At 44.9% G+C, this 25,321-nt stretch overlaps 1 protein-coding gene across 1 annotated transcript; it reads right to left on the bottom strand.

Moving 5' to 3' along the window:
- Positions 1 to 1,684: 1,684 nt before the first annotated feature.
- Positions 1,685 to 23,161, bottom strand: ISOC2 (isochorismatase domain containing 2). The gene is made up of 6 exons (XM_082273729.1): positions 23,050 to 23,161; positions 9,468 to 9,608; positions 5,676 to 5,888; positions 4,174 to 4,244; positions 3,027 to 3,144; positions 1,685 to 1,872 (listed from the first exon to the last, which is right to left on the bottom strand). Exons 2-6 carry the CDS (start codon positions 9,597 to 9,599, stop codon positions 1,816 to 1,818), a joined length of 591 nt encoding a protein of 196 aa, XP_082129855.1. The 5' UTR covers positions 9,600 to 9,608; positions 23,050 to 23,161; the 3' UTR covers positions 1,685 to 1,815.
- Positions 23,162 to 25,321: the final 2,160 nt, after the last annotated feature.

A 25,321-nucleotide genomic window follows, 5' to 3' on the forward strand; every position in this document is an offset into this window, starting at 1 on the left:
AAAACAGATTGTGCTGCTGGAAGTAAACAGACATGCATGCTGAACATTTTTTTGTTGCCTTTATAATGTACCCCTTGGGGAAAGACCCTGCCAGGTCATTAAAGATTAAAAATCATCAGGTATTTGCAAAAGACACCGTATACTCACTTCTCTGGTCATCTGGATCTTCAGTCCTCCCCAACGTTGAACTCCCTGTGTCCCGTGCAGCGTTTACTGGGTCTTTCTGCCAACCTCCCACTACAAGACTCAGTGAGGACACTGAAGTCAGTGGGAGGAACCAGTGAAAGCTGTGGGGGACTCTGCAAAGTGTTGGAATTCAGGTGATTATATATTTTTTTTTTTTATAGCAAATTTCCAAGGAAACATACAAAACTACAAAACAGTGCTTTTTGAAGAGCTCTGTACAATCAATGGTAGCAAATAGAATATGAATTTCAAACCGTATATACAGTACATATAATGCAGAGACACCCTGAGGTTGAAAAACTGATATCAACAGCATGATCATCCCTGAGGGAGTATTTTAAGAGTGAGAAGATGAAAAAAAAATGGAGGGGAAAGGAGAGAGGAAACCCGATGTCCCAGCCAGCATAACACCATCAAAGTTTCATGTGTAGTAGAAAAATAGTTGGATAGCATGACCAATCAATAACTTAGATTAGGAAGCTGAAATTTTATCAGCATATTCAACAGACATCAGGCCCATATATCAGAGTGTTGCGTAATTGACCCCTTAGCTATATGCGTGGTGATGATTGCTCTTAGAGGGAGAAGCATTCATGGGGGCAGGCAGCAGGACAGGTAAGCATATAAAATCTAGTTTTGCCGTCGCAGCTTTTTGTCCAGTTTAATTTTTGTGACAGGTTAACTAAAATGAAATACCTTGCATTGACATCACATCTTTGCTGACAATTTTAAAAGCTTCTCTGTTAATGTACCCATTACTTCAGTAGTAATCCATGCTGGCTTTCCTTTTATTACTATGGTATGACAGAGAACTGTATATGGTATACATTTATCACAGTACATATCTAACATTTAAAAAATGTCCTCTTTGACCTTTGTACTTTTTATCTGAAAGAATCATTTCATATCTGTGCTTTATTATTGAATTTTTACATTTGAATTGTGGGTTATTGCAGTTAGCCAGAAGTTGGGAGAAATCAAAATCAACTAATTAAATATTGTTGCATTCTGCGTGTAAGTTTGAAAATAAAATATTTTTTACCTGCAGATATTAAATTAACCCCAGCATATAGATTATTTTAATACATAGACTTCAGAAGAATATTAGGAAATTACCATTTCACTTATTAGAATATTATGAATTATTCATTATTTTTAAATGAAAAAGAATATTAGGAAATATACAGGAGGCTGCCCATACAGATGTCAAATAATGGGCATAAAGAAAGATTATCTCTGTCCAAGATGGCTGAGCCAGAATAGAAAATCCTATCACACGATATCTATGTTGCCATGTATTTGCAGAAATGGCGACGCTTTAGTCCTTCAAGAAATCCAGAAGTTCATCAGGGGCTTCAAAACACTAGATTGCACAGATTTACCCAAAAGTATGGCAAATCCTTCTAAATTATTATTTTGCCACCTCACATTTTGTGCCGGAGCATGGAAGGGTTGCCTGAAATAATGTAGTGCAATCAGTAGTAAAAATGCAAAAATATTTTATATTAAAATATATTACTTTTATTAGGATTACTGTAACTTACATACAGTATATTTTACATTCATGTCAGGGATTTGAAATCAAGGTTTGATGTGTTACTCCTCAGGGTCTTATGTGAAGATTTTATTCTAAAAGAGAGACAAGAGGCCGCTGTCAGGAGCCGACTCTATTATGAGTTTCTGAACCTGGAAGACAAGGAAAGAATTCATTGTGTAGTACAAAACCTCAAATAAAACACAACAGGGTTCAAAATTGGTGTCTGAAGTGAGAACTGTTTGTATTGCCTTGCATCACCAAATCACATTTTCTGTCATGAATAAGATTAGGGTCTGTGTTGATAGGCTTTAGACTTGTGAGATAATTCAGAACCCACTGGCAGATGCATTTGACTTGTTTAACCCCTTCACGACAACGTAACGCATATATGTGGCCTCACTGCACTGGGCTTTTATACATGGGGTGACAAATATGTGTTTCTCCCCTTGTGTTGGGAGCGTGCCGCAGGGCGTTCTCCCAGCACAGAGACTGGAATCTCACCAAGAGCCCAGGGCCCCGTACTAATGATTGGGACCTGGATCTCCCGATTCTGGGTCCCCTGATCACTGTGGTAGCCTCACTGTGATGCCCGCCCCTATGTTTTTTTTTTTCTTTCTGTGAATAGAGAAGAAGGATACAATGTATATTTCTCATTCCTTGCAGAAAGAAAAAAAAGTGTTTATAAAGAAATATTTAATAAATAATAAAATATAAAGAAAAATACCTAGATCTAGGTCAGTGCTAGGGTTAGTGTTTGGGTCAAATGTCAGGGTCGGTATATGTTGGACAGGATTTTTTTATTTTATTTAAATTAGCATCACTGTGTTTTAGGTAGGACAAAAAAAAATGGGCACTATAGCTTCTGGACTGTACTACGGGTAAAAACAATAAACACATGTGGTATCATTGCAATCGTCAGGAGCAGGACAATTCATTTTGGGTTCTTCTTTGGTGGTAGTTTATGGTAGCAACAAGAAATATACAGCTATTTTACTATTTTGGGCCATTTTTCCTGCGATAATAATAAAAAAAAAAAAAATATCAGGAGATATCCTTAACTATTTACCACCAAATGAAAGCCTAATTTGTCATTAAAAAAGACAAGGTATAATCCACCTGGATGCACAAAGTAGTTGTGATGATATGTACGGTTTTACTAACACACCTCAAAGTTGCAAAATTGTGCTTAGGCATTTACATGTGTCTAAATACAAACAGACCATTTTAAATGTGTAACACTATCCTATGTATGGTACTTGTGACATCATCTAGTTGGAGACTCTGTAAACGGCCAGTTTGTTACCTGTTTAAATTTGGGATGGGAAGAGTCCTGCAGTAACTGTAAGATTACCCCTTCACTTGTGGTTAAAAAAGCTCCACTTTGTTGAATGCGGGAAAGAGCCACAAGACGGTCCACCTGGCTGACAGAACAACAATCATCTTATAATGTATGAGATCTCTCCAAGACAGAAGATACTTCAAAGAAAGTTCACAAAATGCATGTCATATTTTATAACTAGCAGCTGACTTCCTGCCAAGTAAACTTAAAATAAAAATATCAACCGTCATTTTGCTGCCTCCTTAGAACTTGTGTACCTAGAGATTTGATAGTGTCTGGACTGCCTGTCTTGCCCATGCAAGTCAATGTGAATGCAAAACCAACTAAAAAGGTAGCTGGGAGCTACTGAAAATCAAGCCAAAGCAACTCAAAATTATACTTCATTGGACTTGCTTCTGAGACAGTATTGTCAAAGGGAAACCCTTCAGTGGCCAAATAAAAGCTTCTCTTTTATGCTGATACCAGTCTGTATGCCCATTGTTACCAAGTGGGGACAGGTCCTTGTACACCTCCAGTGAACTTATATAATATTATATATAAGATAAAGAGGCCCACACAATTAATAGAAGATTCTTTAAATGAAAAATCAAGCTTCTTGTTTACAAATGATCACTGTAGAGTCAAAAAGCAATCCCCTGGGATCCAGTGCAATGCAGAATGTCCTATGATGCTGCCCCATCAAATCTTAATCACCGAGAGGCGAAATCTCATGCCTATACACTGCATTGGCTTTGGAGCAAAGATACCAAACTGAAATTTCCCTTTGTAACAATAGTATGCCTCTAAAAATAAAGTAAAAATATGAGAGTTGATCCCCCCCCCCCCCCCGAAGGTACGCTGCACCACCTGCATAATGCAATTTGAGAAAAGGGTCCACAATGTGTTTTGGTCTTTTTCTTAAAACCCTGGCGATGATGGACATTCTGTATAGGCGAATAGCAACATAGCAGGGGATCGGTGTTCCTGACCATATCCTGGTGCTCAGTATCTCAGGGACACATTTCTTCTTTATTAAAGTTCTGAGCAAACTGCCAGCAGTGCAGTAGCTATTCAATTATCTCGCCATGAATGTGCTTAATGTGATATAAAAAGGAAACCAAACATAAGTTACCTGCGAGATGAGCAAGCGTCAGCTACAACATGGACATCGAAACCCTTTTCTAGAAGATCCAATGTGGTACTCTGAAAAGGCAATTGATAGAACAGCTGGTTAAAAAAGAAAAAAAGGACAAGATGGAAAGAAATAGGGATCAATTATAAAGTAAGTGTGCCCAAATCTGAATGAGAGTAGGAAGCACTGATTGGAAACCCTCCAATGCTCTGTCCAGTCATATCTATCATTTCAGCTTTGTGGCGCTTGGCTTTCCCTGCAATTGTCAGTCTCTACTTAGGTGCATGAGTACATGTGTCTGTAATGACTGGGATGGTAAGTGTAATATGGATAGGTAGGTCACAACAGAGCACAGCACAGGCTCCAAAAACGGACCAAAACTTTTATTCATTGCGAATGGAGTAGAGCTGGCCATACATGGATTGAAATTTGGCCATTCGAGCAGGGATTGGCCGAATTTCCATCCAGGTCTGGCCACTATGGTTGAATTGAAGTTGACCTTCTGATAAATTTCCATTCAACTGCACTTTTGGTATTTTTTTGCTCGATCAGCACTGCAGGTAATTGACTGCAGCGCTGATCTGTGTATTTTGACGGCAGGGGAGTCTCCACACTGCCAGAGTACAATGACACAGCGGGGAGGGAAGGGATTCCCTCATCCACATCGAATGACCACGAGGGAATCAGGTGTTTTTTTTTTTAACCTAATGGTTGAATGAAAACATAACTGACCCATGTATGGCCAGCTTAAGTAAGGGATAAAACCCCTAGCAGGTTATTTTTTGCTGTCTATGTCCTGCTGAGACTTCTCTTCAATTCTTGTCCTGATGACCCAACAGGGTACAATAATAAATTTCAACAGTTTAAGGAAATTGCTGTCTTAGACAAGCCTTTCTCAAACATTTTGTCCTAGAGTAACCCTTGCAATAAATTTTCAAGTCTTGGGGAACCCCTGCTAAAACAAATTGATTGGGGCTAGTTGGAAACATGCCCCCTACAGTTAAAAAAACATTGGTGTCCTGCAGCTGGCTCTGCCAAAAAATGTTGGCCCCAGAGCGCTACAGGCACCATCAGACAGGGGTCAATCAGCCACAGCTCAAGGAACCGCTAGCACCTCTGAACGCTGGTTGGGAATGGCTGTCTTAGACAGTTAACACTTGTGCATTTCTCCCCATTAATTTGAAACATATACTATTGTGACAACTGCACAATTTTGGATTTACTGTCACTTTCTATCTCAGTCACAGTGTTCAAAAGGAAAACTGAGGGGTGAATCTCTCCAGCAGAGACACAAGCAGCAGTAAAAACCAGACAAAGCGTACAACCCTTTCCTACCCCATCCAAAACAAAAAGAAAATGTTGCTTTTACATATATTTACTGTATATGGAGTACATTTTTAACTTTGGCAAGCAATATTCACACATGTGGCCACCAATACTATCGTTTACAAAAAAGGGCTCACTAGTGTCGTCCTTTAACAGTAATGATCAGTTACAAATACCGTAATGCAGGCCTGTGTCTCAATGCCGCAGAGGATAACAGAACGTCTCTCAGGAAAGGACTGAAGTTCCTTCTCCACTTCTGGGATCAGCATAGTGAAGCAGGTCTTGGAGTATTTCTTGATGCTATCAGCTCCGAGCTCTGGCACGGTGGGGCCAAGTCCTTTAGGGTATTGTTCAGTCACTATAACTGGTATGTCTAAAATTTTGCTAGCCTGTAGATAAATAAATCAAAGTTAATTAATAAAAGGTAATTACTAAAATCTCATTAAAGGTTTACCAGAATTCTAGGTATGTCCTTTTTTGTATAGTTACATTAGTTTAACGTGGAACATTTTAAGTATACATATACCATACCTGTGGGATCCCAATAAAAGCTGGGAATCCCTGTAATAGTCACCACTAATCCAGTGGTCACCCCTATCTTCTAGGTCCTGGCTTCCCTGCTGCATAGTGAACACTGGGGCTCGCTCACTCAGCATGGGTGCCATTCATAGAATGCCTTGCATTTTTCCCAGTGAATGCAAGGTGTTCTCTGATTGGACAAGTTGTAAATGTGGACACCTGACATTACAATCTCCAACTTGTCCAATTAGAGAATGCTTTGCATTCGTGGAAAAAAAAAATGCAAGGCGTTCTGTGAATGGTGCTGGCACAGAAAAATATTGGCAATCACTGTATTAACAGGGACTACTACACAGATTCTTGGCTTCCACAAGAATCCCACAGGTATGGCATATGCATACTTATATTTCTCCAGGATAGAGTAATTAAACTATGAAAATAACACCTAACTGGAATTCAGTTTTAATCCCATTTGCGGTCAGTCGTTTTCGCACATTTTGCACACAGCATGGAGTTCGCACTTCCGGGTGCGTTCTACTGCCAGCCGGACTTGAGGTCACTGAGGAACCGGAATCTGACGCAGACTCTGGTTCCTCAGTGACGTCACGTCCGGTTGGCAGTGGAAAGCACGCAGAAGTGCGAACTCCACGCCTGTGCCTGGAATAGCAGAATAGATGTCTGCCTCTTTGCACTGATGATATATACAGTACTGCAATTTTGCCTCTACTATATAGTAAGTGTAATTTATATATGCGCTTGGGAAATAAAAGGAATATATTACACTATTTTGGATCCTTTTCTCTTCCATTTATGAGCTATGATCTAGTAAGGACCCGCAGGAAGTGACCCAGTTTCCACTTACCAGACCAAGCCTGTTAGACCTACATGCAGTATTGCTAAGGGGTCCACGATATCTGGTAAGTGCAAGCACTTTTGGGGTTTGGAGCACTGATCACTGCATGAGAATCAATCATAGAAAATTACAGCACCTTATCAGTTTGCCACAGAAGCACTTTATTTTGATCTACGGACTTTCACTGGCCAATTGCTTTTTTACATTATTGGTTTTAATTTTGTACATAAAAGTATATACCATTTGTACGGACTTTCGCTGGCCACATGCTTGTTTATAATATTGGATTAATTCTTGCACATACAAGTTTATATGTTTTTGTACTTTAAATATTATTTAAATGATCACATTGTGGATGTAAATCTTATTAGTTGGTGCACAGGAGCACTTTGCCCAACTGATGGACTAGCAATATCTACATGTATGGTGTGTGGTACTTAATGTTGTACTTTATATGTAGTGGTATTGTGGTTTAATGTTTTTTTTATCATTTTCACCGTGCGATGAAAATCGGCAACAAGTTTTTTTTATGTGAGAAGCACTCATACACATAGCGTGGGTTTTATTATGTACTGTTAATCATCAGAGTTTGTTGCCATGCATGTTACTTTTATCCTTTGTGGGTATTCATTTGGCTATTTGGTTTCTTTTAATAACTCTCGGGTAACCCCCAGTGTGTGTTTTTTTGCAGTATATAATTAGCTCCTGTCTAACTTGCCCCAGTATGTATACTGTGTGGATGAATGTGAGTTAGGGACCTTAGATTGTAAGCTCCTTGAGGGCAGGGACTGATGTGAATGTATATTATACAGTATATATGTAAAATGCTGCGTAAGTTGATGGCACTATATACGTTTTATTCATAAATGAATAAAATTTTAGGTGCTAACTAAAAACCTGAATAAAAAAAAAAAGTAGTCACACATACAGTGGGGATCGAAAGTTTGGGCACCCCAGGTAAAAATTTGTATTAATGTGCATAAAGAAGCCAAGGAAAGATAGAAAAATCTCCAAAAGGCATCAACTTACAGATTAGACATTCTTATAATATGTTAACAAAAGTGAGATTTTATTTCCATCATTTACACTTTCAAAATAACAGAAAACAAAAAAATGGTGTCTGCAAAAGTTTGGGCACCCTGCAGAGTTAATATCCTGTACTGCCCCCTTTGGCAAGTATCACAGCTTGTAAATGCTTTCTGTAGCCAGCCAAGAGTCTTTCAATTCTTGTTGGAGGTATCTTTGCCCATTTTTCCTTACAAAAGTCTTTCAGTTCTTTGAGATTTCTGGGCTGTCTGTCACGCACTGCTCTTTTAAGGTCTATCCATAGATTTTCAACTATGTTGAGGTCAGGAGTTTGTGAAGGCCATGGCAAAACCTTCAGTTTACGCCTCTTGATGTAATCCCCCTTGAATTTCGAGGTGTGTTTAGGATCATTATCCATTTGTAGAAGCCATCCTCTCTTTAACTTCAGCTTTTTCACAGATGGCATCAAGTTACCATCCAAAATTTGCTGAAATTTTATTGAATCCATTTTTCCATCTACTCATGAGATGTTCCCTGTGCCACTGGCTGCAATACAACCCCAAAGCACGATTGATCCACCCCCATGCTTAACAGTTGGACAGAGGTTTTTTTTTATTAAATTTTATGCCCCTTCTTCTCCAAATGTACCTTTGCTCATTCCGGCCAAAAAGTTCAATTTTAACCTCATCGGTCCACAGAACTTGTTTCCAAAATGCATCAGGCTTGTCTATATGTTTATTTGCAAAGTTCAAACGCTGATTTTTGTGGTGAGAACGTAGAAGAGGTTTTCATCTGATGACTCTTCCATGAAGACCATATTTGTACAAGTATCTCTTTATAGTGGAATAGTGTACCACAACTCCAGTGTCTGCCAGATCTTTCTGGAGGGATCGTGCAGTCAAACGTGGGTTTTGAATAGTTTTTCTCACAATCCTGTGAGCTGTTCTGTCTGATATTTTTCTTGGTCTTCCAGATCTTGCTTTAACTTCCACTGTTCCTGATGACTGCCATTTCTTAATTACATTCCGAACAGAGGATATTGACATCTGAAAACGCTTTGCTACCTTCTTATAGCCTTCTCCAGCTTTGTGAGCGTCAACTATTTTCAGTCTTCTAGACAACTGCTTAGAAGATCCCATGGTGCTGATTGTTGGGGCAAGGTCAGATGAGTCTGGGCATTTAAAACCTTTGAGATTGACATCACCTGGTCTTCCCAGACAATGATTGAGAACAATCTATGACACTGGCAGGTCTCAGCCTTGCAAAGGGGACAGTGCATGCTATAAATTCTGCAGGGTGCCCAAACTTTTGCAGACGCAATTTTTTTGTTTTCTGTAATTTTGAAAGTGTAAATAATGGAAATAAAATCTAACTTTTGTTGACATATTATAAGAATGTCTAATCTGTAATTTGATGCCTTTTGGAGATTTTTCCCATCTTTCCTTGGCTTCTTTATGCACATTAATGCAAATTTTTACCTGGGGTGCCCAAACTTTCGATCCCCACTGTATAATTCCATCCAACATCCATGTCCTGTATTGTACATTTTTGATTTGGGTCAATCTCTTACCTGCAGCACCCTTGCAGCCACAGACACAATCTGAGGGAAGAACACAATGTTTTGTCTGAACTTCTCCTGCATATCACATAAAAACAGGACACTGGACTTCTGGCCCAGCCTTCCTAAGCGACTCAGTGACATCCCGGCTTCCTAAAAAAAAAAAAAGAGAATAAAATTAGCAAATATAAATTGACAAAAACACACACACACACACATATATATTTTTGCTTCTTCCAAATGTGAAGATAACGTATTTACTGTAGGAATGAATAAATGGAACAAAATTACCGTGAAACCTAAAGTACCCAGACTCATTAACTATGATAGTTAATCAGTATTTAAGTTGGATTCTGTGTTTATTAGGTAGTCCGAGTCCTGGGCAGTTTGCGCTGAGCACTTGCCGTGAACTGTATACTCTATAAACTGATTGGGCTGCTTGCCATTTTCTTTCTGCTGTGATTGGTAGACATGGGAGGTCTTTAGCTGCTGTGAATGTGGCTCTCATATATGATTATACCTTTTGGAAAAATTAACTAACCTCCGGGAATCCTATTTATTCACTGCTATATACTTTGTTGTATTAAAATAAAAAAATAGAACCACACAGGAGGAGCCTTGGCATGGTTTGTTATTTCTGAATATATATTGACAGGCCATGCAACTGGGACCTCTGTTTTATTAGATCCCTTTACTGGATCATAGGGTTAAGTTCCCATGAATGTGGAGTCCTATTGACCCCAGATCTCTCCATAAAGAGTACCTGTCACTGCTTATTTCTATAACAAGGAATGTGATAGAATAATTTAAAAAAAAGAGCTACACTCTAACTCTACTGGTAACCGTTAAAAAATTTTAAAGCGTTGCCTATGGAGATTTTTATTGACCGTAGTTTGTCGCCATTCCACGGGTGTGCACAATTTTAAACCTTAACGTTAGGTATCTATTTACTCAGGGTGACATCATCTTTCACAATATCCCAAAAAAATTGGCTAACTTTACTGTTTATTTTTTTTTTTAAATGCAGTGAAAACGGAATTTTTGTAAAATCTTACCTGTAAAATTCCTTTCTCTGAGTCCTCCGACAGTCGCCGCCTCTTCATATTCGTCACATATGGGGTATTAGACTTTGCTCCGAAGGAGTAGCTAGGCAACAGAATATGTTAACAATAAAGCTTTAACATATCCCACCCTCAAGGGGTGGTCCCCTCAGTCAATACCCTCCTACTTCCTGTAACCATATCTCAGTTTTAGTGGAATAGCAGTAGAGTATACATTCAAACCCCAAAAGAGGGGCGGGGGCGGCGACTGTCGGAGGACTCAGAGAAAGGAATTTTACAGGTAAGATTTTACAAAAATTCCGTTTTCTCTTACGTCCTCCGACAGTCGCCGCCTCTTCATATTCGTCACATATGGGGACGTCCCAAAGCAGTGCAAACATGAGGGGTGGGAAACGCATCCGCGCCGAAAGGCAACGCAGTCTCCACATCAAAGAAAGGAACCTTACCAAAGGAAGGAAACCAGCTGGGCAACAGCAAAAATAAGTGCTCAACAGGAGCAACAACCCAGGAAAAGACAAAAAACCAGGGGATACAAAACTTATCCCAACAGCCAGGAGTCCCCAACAAGGGACCCTAGGGAACAGCCGCACTAAGAACCTTGCGGCCAAAGGAAGCATCCGCCGATGCTTGAACATCTACTTTGTAGAATTTTGTGAAAGTGTGCACGGTCGACCAAGTCGCCGCCTTACACACCTGGGCTACAGAAGCCCCATGACGACAGGCCCAAGACGTACTCAGAGATCTAGTAGAGTGCGCCTTCACAGGCACAGGGGGAACCTTCCCCTGCAAGGCATAAGCCTGTTCAATGGTCTGCCTGATCCATTTGGCAATGGTAGAGGCGGAAGCCGCCATGCCCTTCCGAGGACCCTCTGGAAGAACAAACAAGGAGTCCGTCTTTCGAAAAGACTCAGTCGATTTAAGGTAAACCCTAATCGCTCGAACAACATCCAGAGAATGCAATCTCACCTCCTTAGGATGTTTAGGCTTCGTGCACAACGAAGGCAAAACAATATCCTCGTTAAGATGGAATTCCGAAACTCGTTTCGGCAGAAAAGAAGGATTAGGTCGCAAGACCACCTTATCCAAATGAACAACCAGGTACGGAGACTTGCAGGACAAAGCCGCCAGTTCCGACACTCTGCGAGCCGAAGTGATCGCCACCAAAAAGGCGACCTTTTTGGACAACATAGACAACGAGATCTCCCTGATCTGTTCAAAAGGAGCACGTTGTAACACAGACAGGACTAGATTCAAGTCCCAAGGGGGCAAGGGATCCCTCCTAGGAGGAACCAGATGCCGCACACCCTGAATAAAAGTGCCAACCAAGGAGTTGGAAGCTACGGGACGTTGAAACAGAACGGCCAGCGCAGACACCTGACCCTTTATCGTAGCCAGCGCCAAACGCTGATCGACACCCGTCTGAAGGAAAGACAGCACACGGGAAACCGAGTACGTGCGGGGTGAAAACCCCCTGGACTCACACCAGGCAAAATAGGCCTTCCAAGTACGGTAATAAACCTTTCCCGAGGAAGACTTCCTCGCGTTGATCAAGGTATGAACAACCTCTGGAGAGAGACCCTTCTCCTTCAGGACCTCGGTCTCAACAGCCAGGCTGTCAAAGCCAGCGACTGTAAAGCAGGATGGTAAATCGGTCCTTGAGACAGTAGATCGTCCCGAAGAGGCAGACGCCAGGGGGCGTCGACCACCAGATTCACGAGGTCTGCGTACCAGGACCGGCGAGGCCAGTCCGGTGCCACAAGAATCACCGTGCTGCGTTCCGAGTGTAACCTGCGAAGGAACCGGGACAGCAACTGAATCGGTGGAAACGCGTACATCAGCCTGTACTGATGCCACGGGGCCACTAACGCGTCCGACGCGTCCGCCCGAGGGTCGCGCGTCCTTGCCACGAACCTCTTCACCTTGTAGTTGAGGCGAGACGCGAACAGGTCCACATCTGGAAGACCCCACTTCGCGCACAACATCTGGAAGACAGCCGGGTGGAGAGACCATTCCCCCTGATCCAGGGTCTGGCGACTCAGATAGTCCGCCTGCCAGTTCTCCACTCCCGGAATGTGAACCGCCGTTATCGCCGGGACATGAGTCTCGGCCCAAGACAGAATGTCGGCCACTTCTCGAGCCGCTCGGGCACTCCTGGTGCCCCCTTGGTGGTTTATGTAGGCCACCGCCGTGGCATTGTCCGTCTGCACCCGAACCGGGCAGCCCTGCAGCCGGTCCGTCCAGCGATGAAGACAGAGCCTTATCGCACGCAATTCCAGAATGTTGATCGGGAGGGAAGACTCCCCCTCCGACCAGGTCCCCTGGGCGGACAGAACGCCCAGAACACCACCCCAGCCCGACAGGCTGGCATCCGTGGTGATTATCGTCCACGAGATCGGACGAAACGACTTGCCCCCGGACACCAACGGGGACTGGAGCCACCACAGGAGGTTTTCCCTGGTGCGATGACTCAACGAGATCTGAAGATCCAGAGATTGAGGTCGCCCGTCCCACTTGGACAAGATCTCCGCCTGGAGACCCCGCGTGTGAAACTGCGCGAAAGGAATCGCCTCGAAAGCCGAGACCATCAATCCCAGACATCTCATACACGTCCGCAGAGACGAGTTCGGAACGTCCCTGAGGGACCTGACTTCCTCCTGAAGAGTCCTGAGTTTGTCTTCCGGCAGGAAGACCTTCGCCTGCACCGAGTCCAGTATCATTCCCAGATAGGGAAGACGAACCGACGGACTCAGAGTCGACTTTGGAACATTTATCGTCCAACCGAACTCCTGCAGAGTTTGCATCGTGACAGACAGGTCCTTCTCCAGACCCTGACTGGTCGCAGACCGAATCAGAATGTCGTCCAGATACCCCAGGACAGAAATGCCCTGGGCTCTCAATAATGCCAGAACCGGTGCAAGCACCTTGGTGAAGACCCGCGGAGCCGAGGCTAGCCCAAAGGGCAACGCCACGAACTGGTAGTGATCCTCCGCAATGGCAAATCGAAGGTATCTCTGATGACCCTCGAATATGGGGATGTGAAGATACGCATCCTTCAAATCGATGGAGGCCATGAATTCCCCCGGAACCAGGGCAGCCACCACCGAGCGCAGGGATTCCATGCGGAACTTGCGAACCCGCACAGAGCGGTTCAGAGCTTTCAAGTCCAGAATTGGACGAACCTTGCCCTCCTTTCTGGGCACAGTGAACAGATTGGAATAAAACCCCCGAAATCTGTCCCGATGAGGCACCGGAACCACCACTCCCTGAGCCCTCAGGTCCCGCACCGCCAGGTGCAGATCCCGCAGGCGCTCTGGAGACAGTTGTAGATTTGAGGGAAAAAATCTGCTCTCTGGCCGAGAGAGAAACTCGATCTTGTAACCAGATCGAACGATTTCCAGAACCCATCTGTCCCGCACACGGGCCAACCAGGGCTGAAGAAAACCGAGCAAGCGTCCCCCCACCCCAAAACTGGGTGAGGGCGCCCCTTCAGGCCGAACTGTTATGGGCCGCAGGTCCGGATTGGCCGGACTTCTGTTTTCCAGACCAGGGCTTCTTCTGAGAGCCCTGGCCCTTGAACGGTTTGCCCTTGAAGTGCGGCCGAAAGGCACGAAAGGACCCCTGAGGGGGCCGAAAATTAGCATGCTTCTTCCCAGAAGCCCCCTTAGCCTTGGGGAAATGGGGCAAGAGAGTGCTCTTACCCCCAGTAATCCCCTTAATCAACACATCCAGGGACTCCCCAAAAAGGCGAGACCCATCATAAGGCAGATTGGCTAAGGTTTTACGTGAAGATTGGTCCACCGACCAACATTTCAACCAAACCAGGCGGCGAGACAACACCGCCACGCTGTGCACACGCGCGGCCAACGGAATCAGGTCCAGGTCCGCATCACACAGATACATGACACCCTGGTGGATCTGATCCACCATATCCAGGGTCGCCGCTGAGGCCGAATCGGCCACTAGGACGCGCCTAAGCATCTGCGTCCAACTTGCGATCGCCTGGGCCGCCATGAGAGAAGCAAACAGAGCCTTAAGCATAGAACCCGTAACAGAATAAGTATGACGGGCAAGAGACTCCAGTCTCCTATCCGTGGCATCACGGAAAATAGGGGATCCCTCTGCAGGGATCGCAGTGGCTTTGTTCAAAACCGCAATAGCATGATCTACTGGCGGAGGCACACACCACCGTTCATCAGTGGCAGGCGAGAAAGGATAACGCAGCTTAAATTTACTTGGTACCGCAAAAGGCTTGCGCAAATCGCGCCATTGGTCCTTAACAGCGCGCTGAAAATCAGCATTGCAGGGAAAGACCTGCGGCGTCCTGCGTTTTCTCTGCGTCCCATAAGCCGCCAAGGCAGCTGGGGGACACACCTCGTCCTGCAAACGCAGCGTCTGCTTAATGGAAGCAATCAACTCATCCATGATTGCAAGCTCTTCAGGCGAGCCAGGGGGAGAATTATCAACCCCCTCAACTTCAGCCTCTACCTCAGACCCCACTAGATCCAGAGAGGAGCGGGACCCCGATAGGGGGGTCCCCGCCAGAACAGCCCCATCACCTTCACCCTCAGAATCAGAGGACAGAGCAACTCTGGGCCGTTTAGTAGATTGAGCAGCCACCAGCATTTGCACCTGTGCAGCAAGGCCAGCCACAATAGTGGCCAAATCCCCCCCTGGGGGGGAAACAGCGGTCCCCTGGCTTTCCACCAAGACTGTGGGAAATTTGCCCTCCTGAGAATCCATTGCCCCTGTATGCCAGACAACCAAGGGTTAACTGCCCCCTTACAGCAAGCGCGGCAAGCGCAGCCCACCGCACCACACTCAGGCACAATGAGACCCCCACAGGGAATATACAGACTGAATACAGGCAATGGAACACAGGAATAGAAGGATAAAACCTGAGGAGACACCGCTGCTGCTGCTGCCTCGATCGGTGCTTCCAGGAGAGAGGAAGTGATGCTGCCAGGGCGCTCTAAGTAAGCCTATGGAGGCTACAAGAAAATGGCCGCCGTGCATGTAAACCATGCGGCCGGAGCGGGCGCCGGTAAAATGGCGCCGTTTGGCGCCGAAATCGCCGCTCCACAGTGCATAAAATCACACACAATATCATCCCATAGTATGGATACATGTTAGATCGCCGCAGCGATCGCTGTATATGCCCCAACATGCCATTAAAAACATGCCCCACAGCACACAGCTCCTCACACTGCCCAGCCTGACATACTCAGTGTCATACAGCTCCCCCCCCCCCTTGCAGCCCACAGCATGCAGCCGAGAGATAGGGAGACAAGCAGTGTGATTAAAGGCAGGTTACACAGTCCCAGACTGAGACCCCCCCCAGACAGACAGGTCCCCACATAGATACACTTACCTCACATGGCGTGGGGAACCCGCACAGGCGAACAAGCCGCTGCACATGAGGCAGGGAGAGTCGCTACTCAAGACGCACACAATGGCGGTTCAGAAACCGCACAGCGTCCGGTGAGGTAGCCACCTCACCAATCATCCCTGCACCGAACAGGGATGGGTCGTTCACCGTGCCAGGAGCGTTACCTGGCTGAACGCTCGATGGCAGACTGGGAAGCCACTGACCCACGACCTGCGACCAGGGGGATCAGCCCGAGACCCAGTCCGCATGATCCTCTTCGTCCGAAGAACTAACTAATGCTGACAAAAATAACAGCTAAGTAAAGGTAGAGAGAAAACTCAAACAAAATATCAAAAAGAAGAAAGAGTCTGGGACAAAAAGTCCCAGCACAGAGAGAGCCAGCCACTCCTGACAAGCTAGACATTAAAACTGAGATATGGTTACAGGAAGTAGGAGGGTATTGACTGAGGGGACCACCCCTTGAGGGTGGGATATGTTAAAGCTTTATTGTTAACATATTCTGTTGCCTAGCTACTCCTTCGGAGCAAAGTCTAATACCCCATATGTGACGAATATGAAGAGGCGGCGACTGTCGGAGGACGTAAGAGAAATTAAATTTTTCATAATTTTTCCAAACAAATGGCGTTTGAAAGACTGCTGTGCAAATACAGCGTAACAAAAAATATTGCAATTGATTCTCCAGAGTCTTTGCTAAAAAAATATATATAATGTTTGGGGTTTCTATATAGTTTTCTAGCAAAAAATACTGATTTTAACTTGTGAAAAATGGGCTCGGTCCTTAAGTAGATAAAAGTGTATTTTTTTCCAAAAAACCTTAAAAATATTTTATTCTCTAGGGGCCTCTGCTTAAAAAAAAAAAAAAAATATATATATATATATATATATATATATATATATATATATAAAGATGTGATTTAATAATGTTTGGGGGTTCTAAGTAATCTTCTAGCAAAAAAAAAAACACAGATTTTTACATATATGAGAGAAGTGTCAAAATTGGCCAGGTAAGCAAGTGGTTAAAGTTTTGATTTAAAAAAATAAAAATAAAATATGAAGAGTGTTAAGGCCCGTACACACGTACCGATTGTCGGCCGTAAATATTCGGCCAACGTCCGATCGGCCGATTGTCGGCTTGTTAGTATGATGCTTCCGACAACCGACTGCGACTTTTCGGCCGAACAAAATCTGGTCTGCATGCTATAAAAAAAAAACTTTTGTTGGCCAACACCAGAACGGCCGATTGTTCGTCAGTCAGTACAGATTTCGGCCGACAAAAGCCAGATGAGCAAGACTGGGCATGCTCAGAGAAGAAAAAACACACGGAAAGTTAACCATCACATGACATCACTTCTGAAGTTGGTTGTTGTTGGCCGACAAAATTCGTGTGCAGTCTTGAGCACTTTTCAACCAACACAACAGCACTGGACAAAAGACGGCCGATCGTTCGGCCGACAATCGGTACGTGTGTATGGGGCTTTAGAAAACTCTCTTTACCCATTGGACCCCACCTCCCTAAGGAAGTCTAGCCCCCCACACACAACCACTTTGCTTACCAAGATCTCGCTCTGAGACCCGGGGCATTGTGTACAGCTCTGTGGATGCGTGTTAGTGCAAGCGGCCAGAGGGTGGCCGGAAGACGCATCTACTGCAGCAGTACCAGGATCTGCTCCCATTTTAATTCCACAGAGCACCAGGCCTGCGGCCATTAAAGCCTCACCCACGAGTACTGGTGGTGAGGAAGAAGAGGCTGGTGCTGTGAACCTAGTATCCCCATCCTTCCAATGCAAGTACGGATCTATAGAGGAGGGAATGGACGATTGGGGGTCAGCTGATGAGACAGAGTAGGACTGGGGGTCAGAAGCTGGGAGCAGCTCCCCAGGTCCTGAACTGGTTGTCCCCTTTGATAAGGAGGCCAAGGAAGCCATGGAGAGAGGGGAGGTGGCACAAAAGTTGGGGTTTTGCAAAACCTATGTAAAAGGTTTTGACTCCTCCTGCTAACATTGCCCGGGCTCGGGATCAAAATGCAGCTTATGAGAACTTAATTCAGCAAGTGGAAACTCAATTTTCTCTGCCTGGGAGGGGCAACAGGAAAACCCTTCCCAGGCTGTCCAGAATGCAGAGGTGGATGCAGCGCAAGGTGGCGCTGGAGCATGGGTACGATGACCCCTATGCCCCAAGAGAAGTCATGATATTGATAGAAAAGCAAAGAGACTTTTGGTGCGATGAGGCTATATGGGACTTTCTCTTTATTCCAAAGCCCTATAGAGATTCACCCGAAGCTGAGCTGAAAGAGAGATGTACTGCTGTTAAGGCCAATAGAATTATGGGCGTTCAATTTACATAGACAGGGTGGAAGTCTGCCGCCCAGATGGATGGGGCCAGGCCTGGTCCATGAGAGTCAAGGATGAGCAAGGTGCGTATGTTCGGGTTCCTCATCCAGACTACTATATTTGAACAAGAAAAGTTCTTCTCAAATCTTCAAACTGTGCATTCATGGCTGGCAAGCCATCACAACTGACCAAAAAGACTGTGCAAGAAAGATATATTGCTGAATTCTACAGTTCTTTCCTGTTAAAAGATGTTATGTTCATTTCCAGACCCCTTGGGCCATCGGGCCAGGGTCTTAAGGAGAATACTTTGCTGTCAGATCCCTTGGGCCAGGATCTATGTGTGGATTACAAATACTGTGTGAAAGACTTTACACAGTCCAAGCAAGAGAATGAGACAAGTGACCGTGTATTCAGAAGATTTTGTGGGGTGTGCCCTGAGAGACCCCTTTCTACTTCCTTGACTCCAGGGGTTTGTCCGGTTTCCTGATAACAAGTGCTCTAAGGAACAGCCAGGAGGCGCTGTGTCTCATTTAAAGAAAAGGACTCTGCATAGATAGCCAGTGTTAGGGTACAGACATGACGTCATTGCGGCTCCGGCCAATCACAGCGCCGCCGCCGAATCCGGAAGAGACGCCGAGGGATCATGTCAGCTCCCACAGCGTTGTCCATGTCGGGGCTTCGTTCTAAGGTAAGTGTTTCATAATGAGCTAGTATGCAATGCATACTAGTTTATTATGCCTTTGTCTTGCAGGGTTTTTTTTTTTTCTTTGAGTTTACTACCGCTTTAAGGGGGTAAAATTTTCCGGAGCTGAAGTGGTTAATACCAATAATACTGTATTAAAATAGTACACCCTCCAGGCACTTGGTTCCCTCTTATTATTTTCTGCATCCTACAATATATAACAATAGTGGACGATTCAAACTTCCGTTTGACTTGAGTGTCCTTCTACTCATAATCTCTCCGGTCAGGCCTCTCCTTTGGTGCTCCAGCGCCCGTCCAGGGAGCTGACATACGTGGGTGGTCTTGCATTGAGATGAGAACTATATGGTCTTCCTAGACCCTGATGAAGCACTAACTAGCGAAACGCGTTGGCACATGAGGATCGATCATTTTTGTACTCCAAATTTCTCTCGCTAATCAATCTCATGTAATGTACTGCCATAAATAATTTCTGTCTTTTTTTTTTTTTTTTTATTGGATAGGTGCAGAAGCAACATATCTTCTGTTTTTTTAATATTGTGATATTTGAATAAAATTTAATTTTTATGAGTTTGATACATGCTCCTTTCCTGGCCTGTATACTCCGATATCGTTTTGTTTTTGTTGTTATGTATACTTTCACAGATGTTGGCCATGAGTGTCACAACAATTTTCTGTACACTGTAAAATATGCTTTAGATCTACCAAAGCTATGTAATAGGAGGACCTACTATTCTATCCAATCAGGCAGCCCCTTGCTGATTGTACAATCAGATTGTAACATGTGTGCTGAGCATAAAACTGATTGTGAGTTGCATGGCGAGGCTATAAAAAAACCTCTGAGCAATGATTTATCTCTGGATGTATGGCCTTCATCACATGAGCTGGAAGATCCCAGCACACCCTGCACTAAGGTTGCCACCTCATCCCTTTAATTCAGGACACATTATAATGACACAGGTTCTGAGGCTGATATAATGCACATAAGGCACCAAGTGAGTTTACCACCTGCCGACCAGCCGCCGTATACGGCGGCAGATTCCCACGAATACCTGTATGTCGATTCGCGGAAGCACACGCCCACATTTGCCAGCGAGGAAGCTGATTAATGGGGCCGGCGGTCACGATTGCCACCGGACACCCGCGATCGCTCCCTGTGGAGAGAGAGCGGCGGTTTAGTGTTGTAAAAATATATATTAATACTGGCGCAAACGAGGAAAAATATGGGACCCACGGGTTCCACACTAGGGACCTGAATAAAAAGATATCAATCAACAGGACAATCAATATGTTATCGCATCTACTTACCACGTGAAAGATTTATGTCATTTTTATTGTTTTTTTTACTAGTAATGGCGGTGATCTGCGATTTTTTGCGGGACTGCGACATTGCAGCGGACAGATCAGACCCCTAACTGACATTTTTGAGGGGACCAGTAACATTACTACAGTAATCAATGCAATAAATATGCACTGTTACTGTAATAATGACACTGGCAGGGAAGGGGTTAACCCTGTGGGGGATCAAGGGGTTAAATGTAAGCCTAGGGGAGTGATTCTAATTGTAGGGGGGGGTGTGACTTCTGAGATGACCATAGAGACATGCGATCCTATATAGCAGGATCACATAGTCTCTGTGATCATTCCAGGGAGAAGAACGACGGGCGGCTGTGTTTACATCAACCGACCGTCCTTCTCTCTCTTGGGGAGCGATCGCGGTGTCAGGCGGCAATTGGAGCCACCTGACACACGCACAGGCACTCGCCCCCTAAACTCACAGGAGCGAGCGTCGTACATGTACGGGGTTTCGCCAAGGAGCAGCCAGCTGCAGTCATCTAGTGGTTATGGGGGAAAATCTTCCAGTCCAGAAGTGATTAATTACCACCTTAATCAGCCACAGAACCGGTGTAATTATTATGTGTCCTGGATTAACCGCGGTCAGCCCCGTGCAGGCAAAGTGACGTATGGGTACGTCACTCGCCTGCGAGCCAATAGGGGGCGAGCGCACGCCGATGGAGGCACGCTCCCGCCCCCGCTCACTTACTGTGGTCCCGTCACGTGTGACTGGCGGACCCGATGTCTGCCGGGCACTCGCAATCGTCCGTTAGAGCGGGAGAAAGGCAGGCGGCTAATGTAAACAAAGCCGCCTGTCATTCTCCCCTGTGTAACAGCAGAGATCATGTGGTCCTGCTATGTAGGATCGTAGATCTCTGCTGTTACATGAAAAGCCACATCCCTGCACAGTAAGAATCACACCCCTAGGACACACTTAACCCCTCCTTCTCCAATAAAGTTAACCCCTTCCCTGCCAGTGTCAATTTTACAGTAACAGTGCATATGTATAGCACTGATTACTGTAATAATGTCACTGGTACCCCCAAAAGTGTCAAAAATGTCAGTCAAGGGTCCGATCTGTCCGCCGCAATGTCGCAGTCCCACAAAAAAAAAAAAAAAAATCGCAGATCGCCATTACTCGTTAACCGGTTGCCGACCGCCGCACGACTATATACTGCGGCGGTCAGCCCCGGCCAGGCAGAGTGACGTATCGGTACGTCACTCGCCTGTCACTGGCTTGCGAGCCTATCGCGGGCGGGCGCGCGCCCGCCGCGGCTCGTTCACAGGCAAGTCAGTGCGTGTGACCGGCGGACTCGATGTCCGCCAGTCACACTGCGATCGCTCCTGTGAAGGGAGAAAGACAGAGCAGCTTGTGTAAACAAGCTGCCTGTCAGTTCTCCCTGTGTAAAAGTGGAGATCTGACCGTTCTACTATGTAGAACGGTTGATCTTTGCTTTTACACCAATAGGAATGTCCCTACACAGTTAGAATCACGCCCCTAGGACACACTTAACCCCTCCCTGTCCAATAAAGTTAACCCCTTCCCTGCCAGTGTCATTTTTGCAGTAACAGTGCATATGTATAGCACTGATTACTGCAGTAATGTCACTGGTAACCCCAAAAGTGTCAAAAATGTCAGTCAAGGGTCCGATCTGTCCGCCGCAATGTCGCAGTACCGAAAAAAAAAATCGCAGATCGCCGCCATTACGCGTTAAAAAAAAAAACCAAAAATGACAAAAATCTTTCCCTTTGTTAGTAAACGCGATAACTTTTGCGCAAACCAATCAAAATACGCTTTTTGCGATTTTTTTTACCAAACATAGGTAGCATAAAACAAATTGGCCGAAAAATGTTAAAAAATTTAGATTTTTACTTTTTTTTTTAGGGAATTTCATATAAAAAAATGTGAAAAATATTGTTATTTTTGCAAAATTTACGCTCTTTTTTTGTTTATAGCGCGTGATCAAAAAATCGCACAGGTGATCAAATACCACCAAAAGAAAGCTCTGTTTGTGGGAAAAAAAGGGCGTCAAATTCGTTTAGGTACAGCGTCGCATGACTGCGCAATTGTCCATTAAAGTCACGCAGTAAAAAAGCGCAAAAAAACCCCTGGTCCTTTAGCAGCCAAATCCTCCGGGGCTTAAGTGGTTAAAAAAAAAAAAAAGACAAAAATCTTTCCCTTAGTAAACGCAATAACTTTTGCGCAAACCCATCAAAATACGCTTATTGCGATTTTTTTTTTACCAAATTTTGATTTTTACATTTTTTTGGGGGGAATTTCATATTAAAAAAATGTGAAAAATATTGTTATTTTTGCAAAATTGTCGCTATTTTTTTGTTTATAGCGCATGATCAAAAAAAAAAAAAAAATCGCACAGGTGATCAAATACCACCAAAAGAAAGCTCTATTTGTGGGGAAAAAAAGACGTCAAATTAGTTTAGGTACAGTGTCGCACGACCGCGCAATTGTCCGTTAAAGTCACGCAGTGCAGAATCGCAAAATACCCCCTGGTCAGAAAGGGGGTAAAATCTTCCGGGGCTTAAGTGGCTAAAGGGATGAGGTGGTAACCCTAGCCTGGAAAGGGGAATAAGCGAGCAGTCAGCACACACACACAGTACAGAGGGAAGAGAACCTGTCTACAACACACGACCTTCTGACATATACAGCCAGTCCCCGATATCACACTGACACTGTATGTAGCAGCTCTGCCTCACAGGCGGTAATAACACGCTGTACACCGACCTATAGAATACATAGACAGTGACCGCAGCACTACTTCACCTTCACTGCGCCTCACCCGCACACTTCCTGTATTAGACCGAAGATACAACGATCAGCCAATCAGCTTCTATCCCGCCCTGCTCTGAAAGTCTGCGACCAATGGGTGCGCTGGCCTACCTCCAGACATTGGCCAATCAAAGGAGGAGATGAGGCGCAAGTGACGGTAAACTTATGTAGATACAGAGCGGGAAGGCGTGGCAGAAGGTGGGCGGGGTTATACCTGTTCTAGTCTGGGCTGCACGGATCGCTCGCTTGTTATATTATAATATAAATATATGCGGCGTGTCTTAACCCCTTCCAGTCCGACCCAATTCTGACATTCCTCTCACACATGTAAAAAACGTTTTATTTTTCTAGAAGACGACTCAGAACCCCTAAACATGATATATATATATATTTTTTAAATAGGATCTCCAGCAGTGGCGGCCCGTCCATTAGGGGCGCAGGGGCGCCGCCCCCCTATCCATGCGTCTGGCCCCCTAATCTACATGCAGGGTGCTAGACGCATGGATTCCAGTGGGGGATTTTTTTTTGAAGCACGTGATTAGAGCCAGAGGCTCTAATAGGCTTCAAAAAAGGCTTGTATGACAATAGCAAATGAATATTCGCTATTGCCACACTGATTCTCCCCTCGGCCAATCAGGAAGCAGGTCCTGAGACCTGTTTACCGATTGGCTGAAAGGAGAAGGCATCCTATTGGCCAAGGAGGGAGGAAACAGCCGCCGAGAGATAACATGGAGACTGAGGGGGAAGCCGCCGCCGCCGCCTCTTAGTCCTGCGGAGCAAGGTAAGTAAACTGGTGTGGGGGGTCTGGGTCTAGGTCCGTCTGCTGCTGGAGTGATTGGAGGGGGTCCATCTGCCACCCGCCACCCCCGACTGATGGAGCACCAGCCGCCACTGATCTCCAGGCAGCTATATATATAAAAAAATAAAAGTCAGCAGCTACAAAAAGTGAAGCGGTTGACTTTAAAGAAAAAAAACAGCCACTCACCTGTCCCACATCCAGCAGTGAGCTGACCCCAGCTGTCTTTATCCTTCGTCCTCCCTCGGTGGCACCGGCATCTTCACTATGGGCACCTAGCTGTGAAAGCTTGCGACTTCACAGGCGGGTGCCCACTGCGCATGCGCGAGTCACATGGCGCATCCTGGATTGGTGGATGCAGTTCCCAGATGGGGGGAGGAAGGAGAACTTCTGTTGCTGAGCGAACGGAAGTAGGAGCAGGTACCTGTCAAAATCAGGTACCTGCTTCCCCCCCTCGCTCCTCAAAAGGGCCAATTGTGCAAGAGAAGCAGGGGACGAGTCCTTAAAGCGGAACTTCCCCTTTTGGGTGGCATTCCGATTTAAGCAGAGGCCCTAGGGAATAAAATGGTGGGCGTTGCATATTTTTATGTTATCCACTTCAGCTCTGGAAGGTTTATCCTTCTTTAGTGACCAGGCCATTTTATGCGATACGGCACTGCATTTAACTGACAATTGTACAGTCATGCAACATTGTAATCAAAACAACTGAATCACCCGAGTGCTCACTCCGATGCAGATGACAGGCGTGCCGCTCTCCTCAGGCCGGGAACTCCAAGCATAGGCACATGAAAGAAAAAAGGAGGCGCAAACACCTAGTGCATTACCCGTGGACACCTTTAAAAAAGTTTAATAAAATGCCAAAGACATACTCACAGACATGATGAACAAAAATCGCATATAGAGAATCCACCACACGTAGAAATGAACATGTCTCTGTATTTGGACAACTGCCGCGTTTTGGGAGTAACGCTCCGAGATAGCTCTAAGGAAGGGAGCGTGACTCCCAAAACATGTCAGGGTGATTCGGTTGTTTTTTTTTTTTTAAAGGTGTCCACAGGTAATGCACTAGCTGTTTGCGCCTCCTTTTTTTCTTTCATGAACATTGTACTCAAATAAAATTGATGTCCTCTTTTCCCCACAAATAGAGCTTTCATTTGGTGGTATTTGATCACCAGTTTTTTTTTGTTTTTTTTTGCGCTATAAACAAAAAAAAAATGATTTTTTTTTATCAAATACTTGCCGTAATTTTCCTTTCCTGATGAACTCCATGGCAGCATACGTATGGGTAGCTCCGCCTCCTCTCCTACCCTATAGGACCCCACTCCCAAAAATCCTTGCTCCAAGAAAGGAGCCATGTTCCATAACTAGACTACTCCAGCAGATGGTAGGGAACTCCTGCTGCCATGGAGACCATCAGGAAAGTAAATTACGGTAAATATTTGATAAAAAAAATTTCCGTTTTCCTGACAG

Source organism: Pelophylax lessonae, assembly GCF_965119305.1.
Source record: "Pelophylax lessonae genome assembly, chromosome: 12".
NCBI lineage: Eukaryota > Metazoa > Chordata > Amphibia > Anura > Ranidae > Pelophylax > Pelophylax lessonae.

What these genes read in the sequence shown, in the direction of transcription:
- ISOC2 (XM_082273729.1), bottom strand. Translation starts at nt 9,599, where the DNA reads ATGTCACTGAGTCGCTTAGGAAGGCTGGGCCAGAAGTCCAGTGTCCTG. An exon ending in AGACACAGGCCTGCATTACG is followed by an intron (nt 4,245 to 5,675) that starts GTATTTGTAACT and finishes TTGCCTTTTCAG; the next exon opens with AGTACCACATTGGATCTTCT. An exon ending in CCCATCCCAAATTTAAACAG is followed by an intron (nt 1,873 to 3,026) that starts GTAACAAACTGG and finishes CTTGTCTTCCAG; the next exon opens with GTTCAGAAACTCATAATAGA.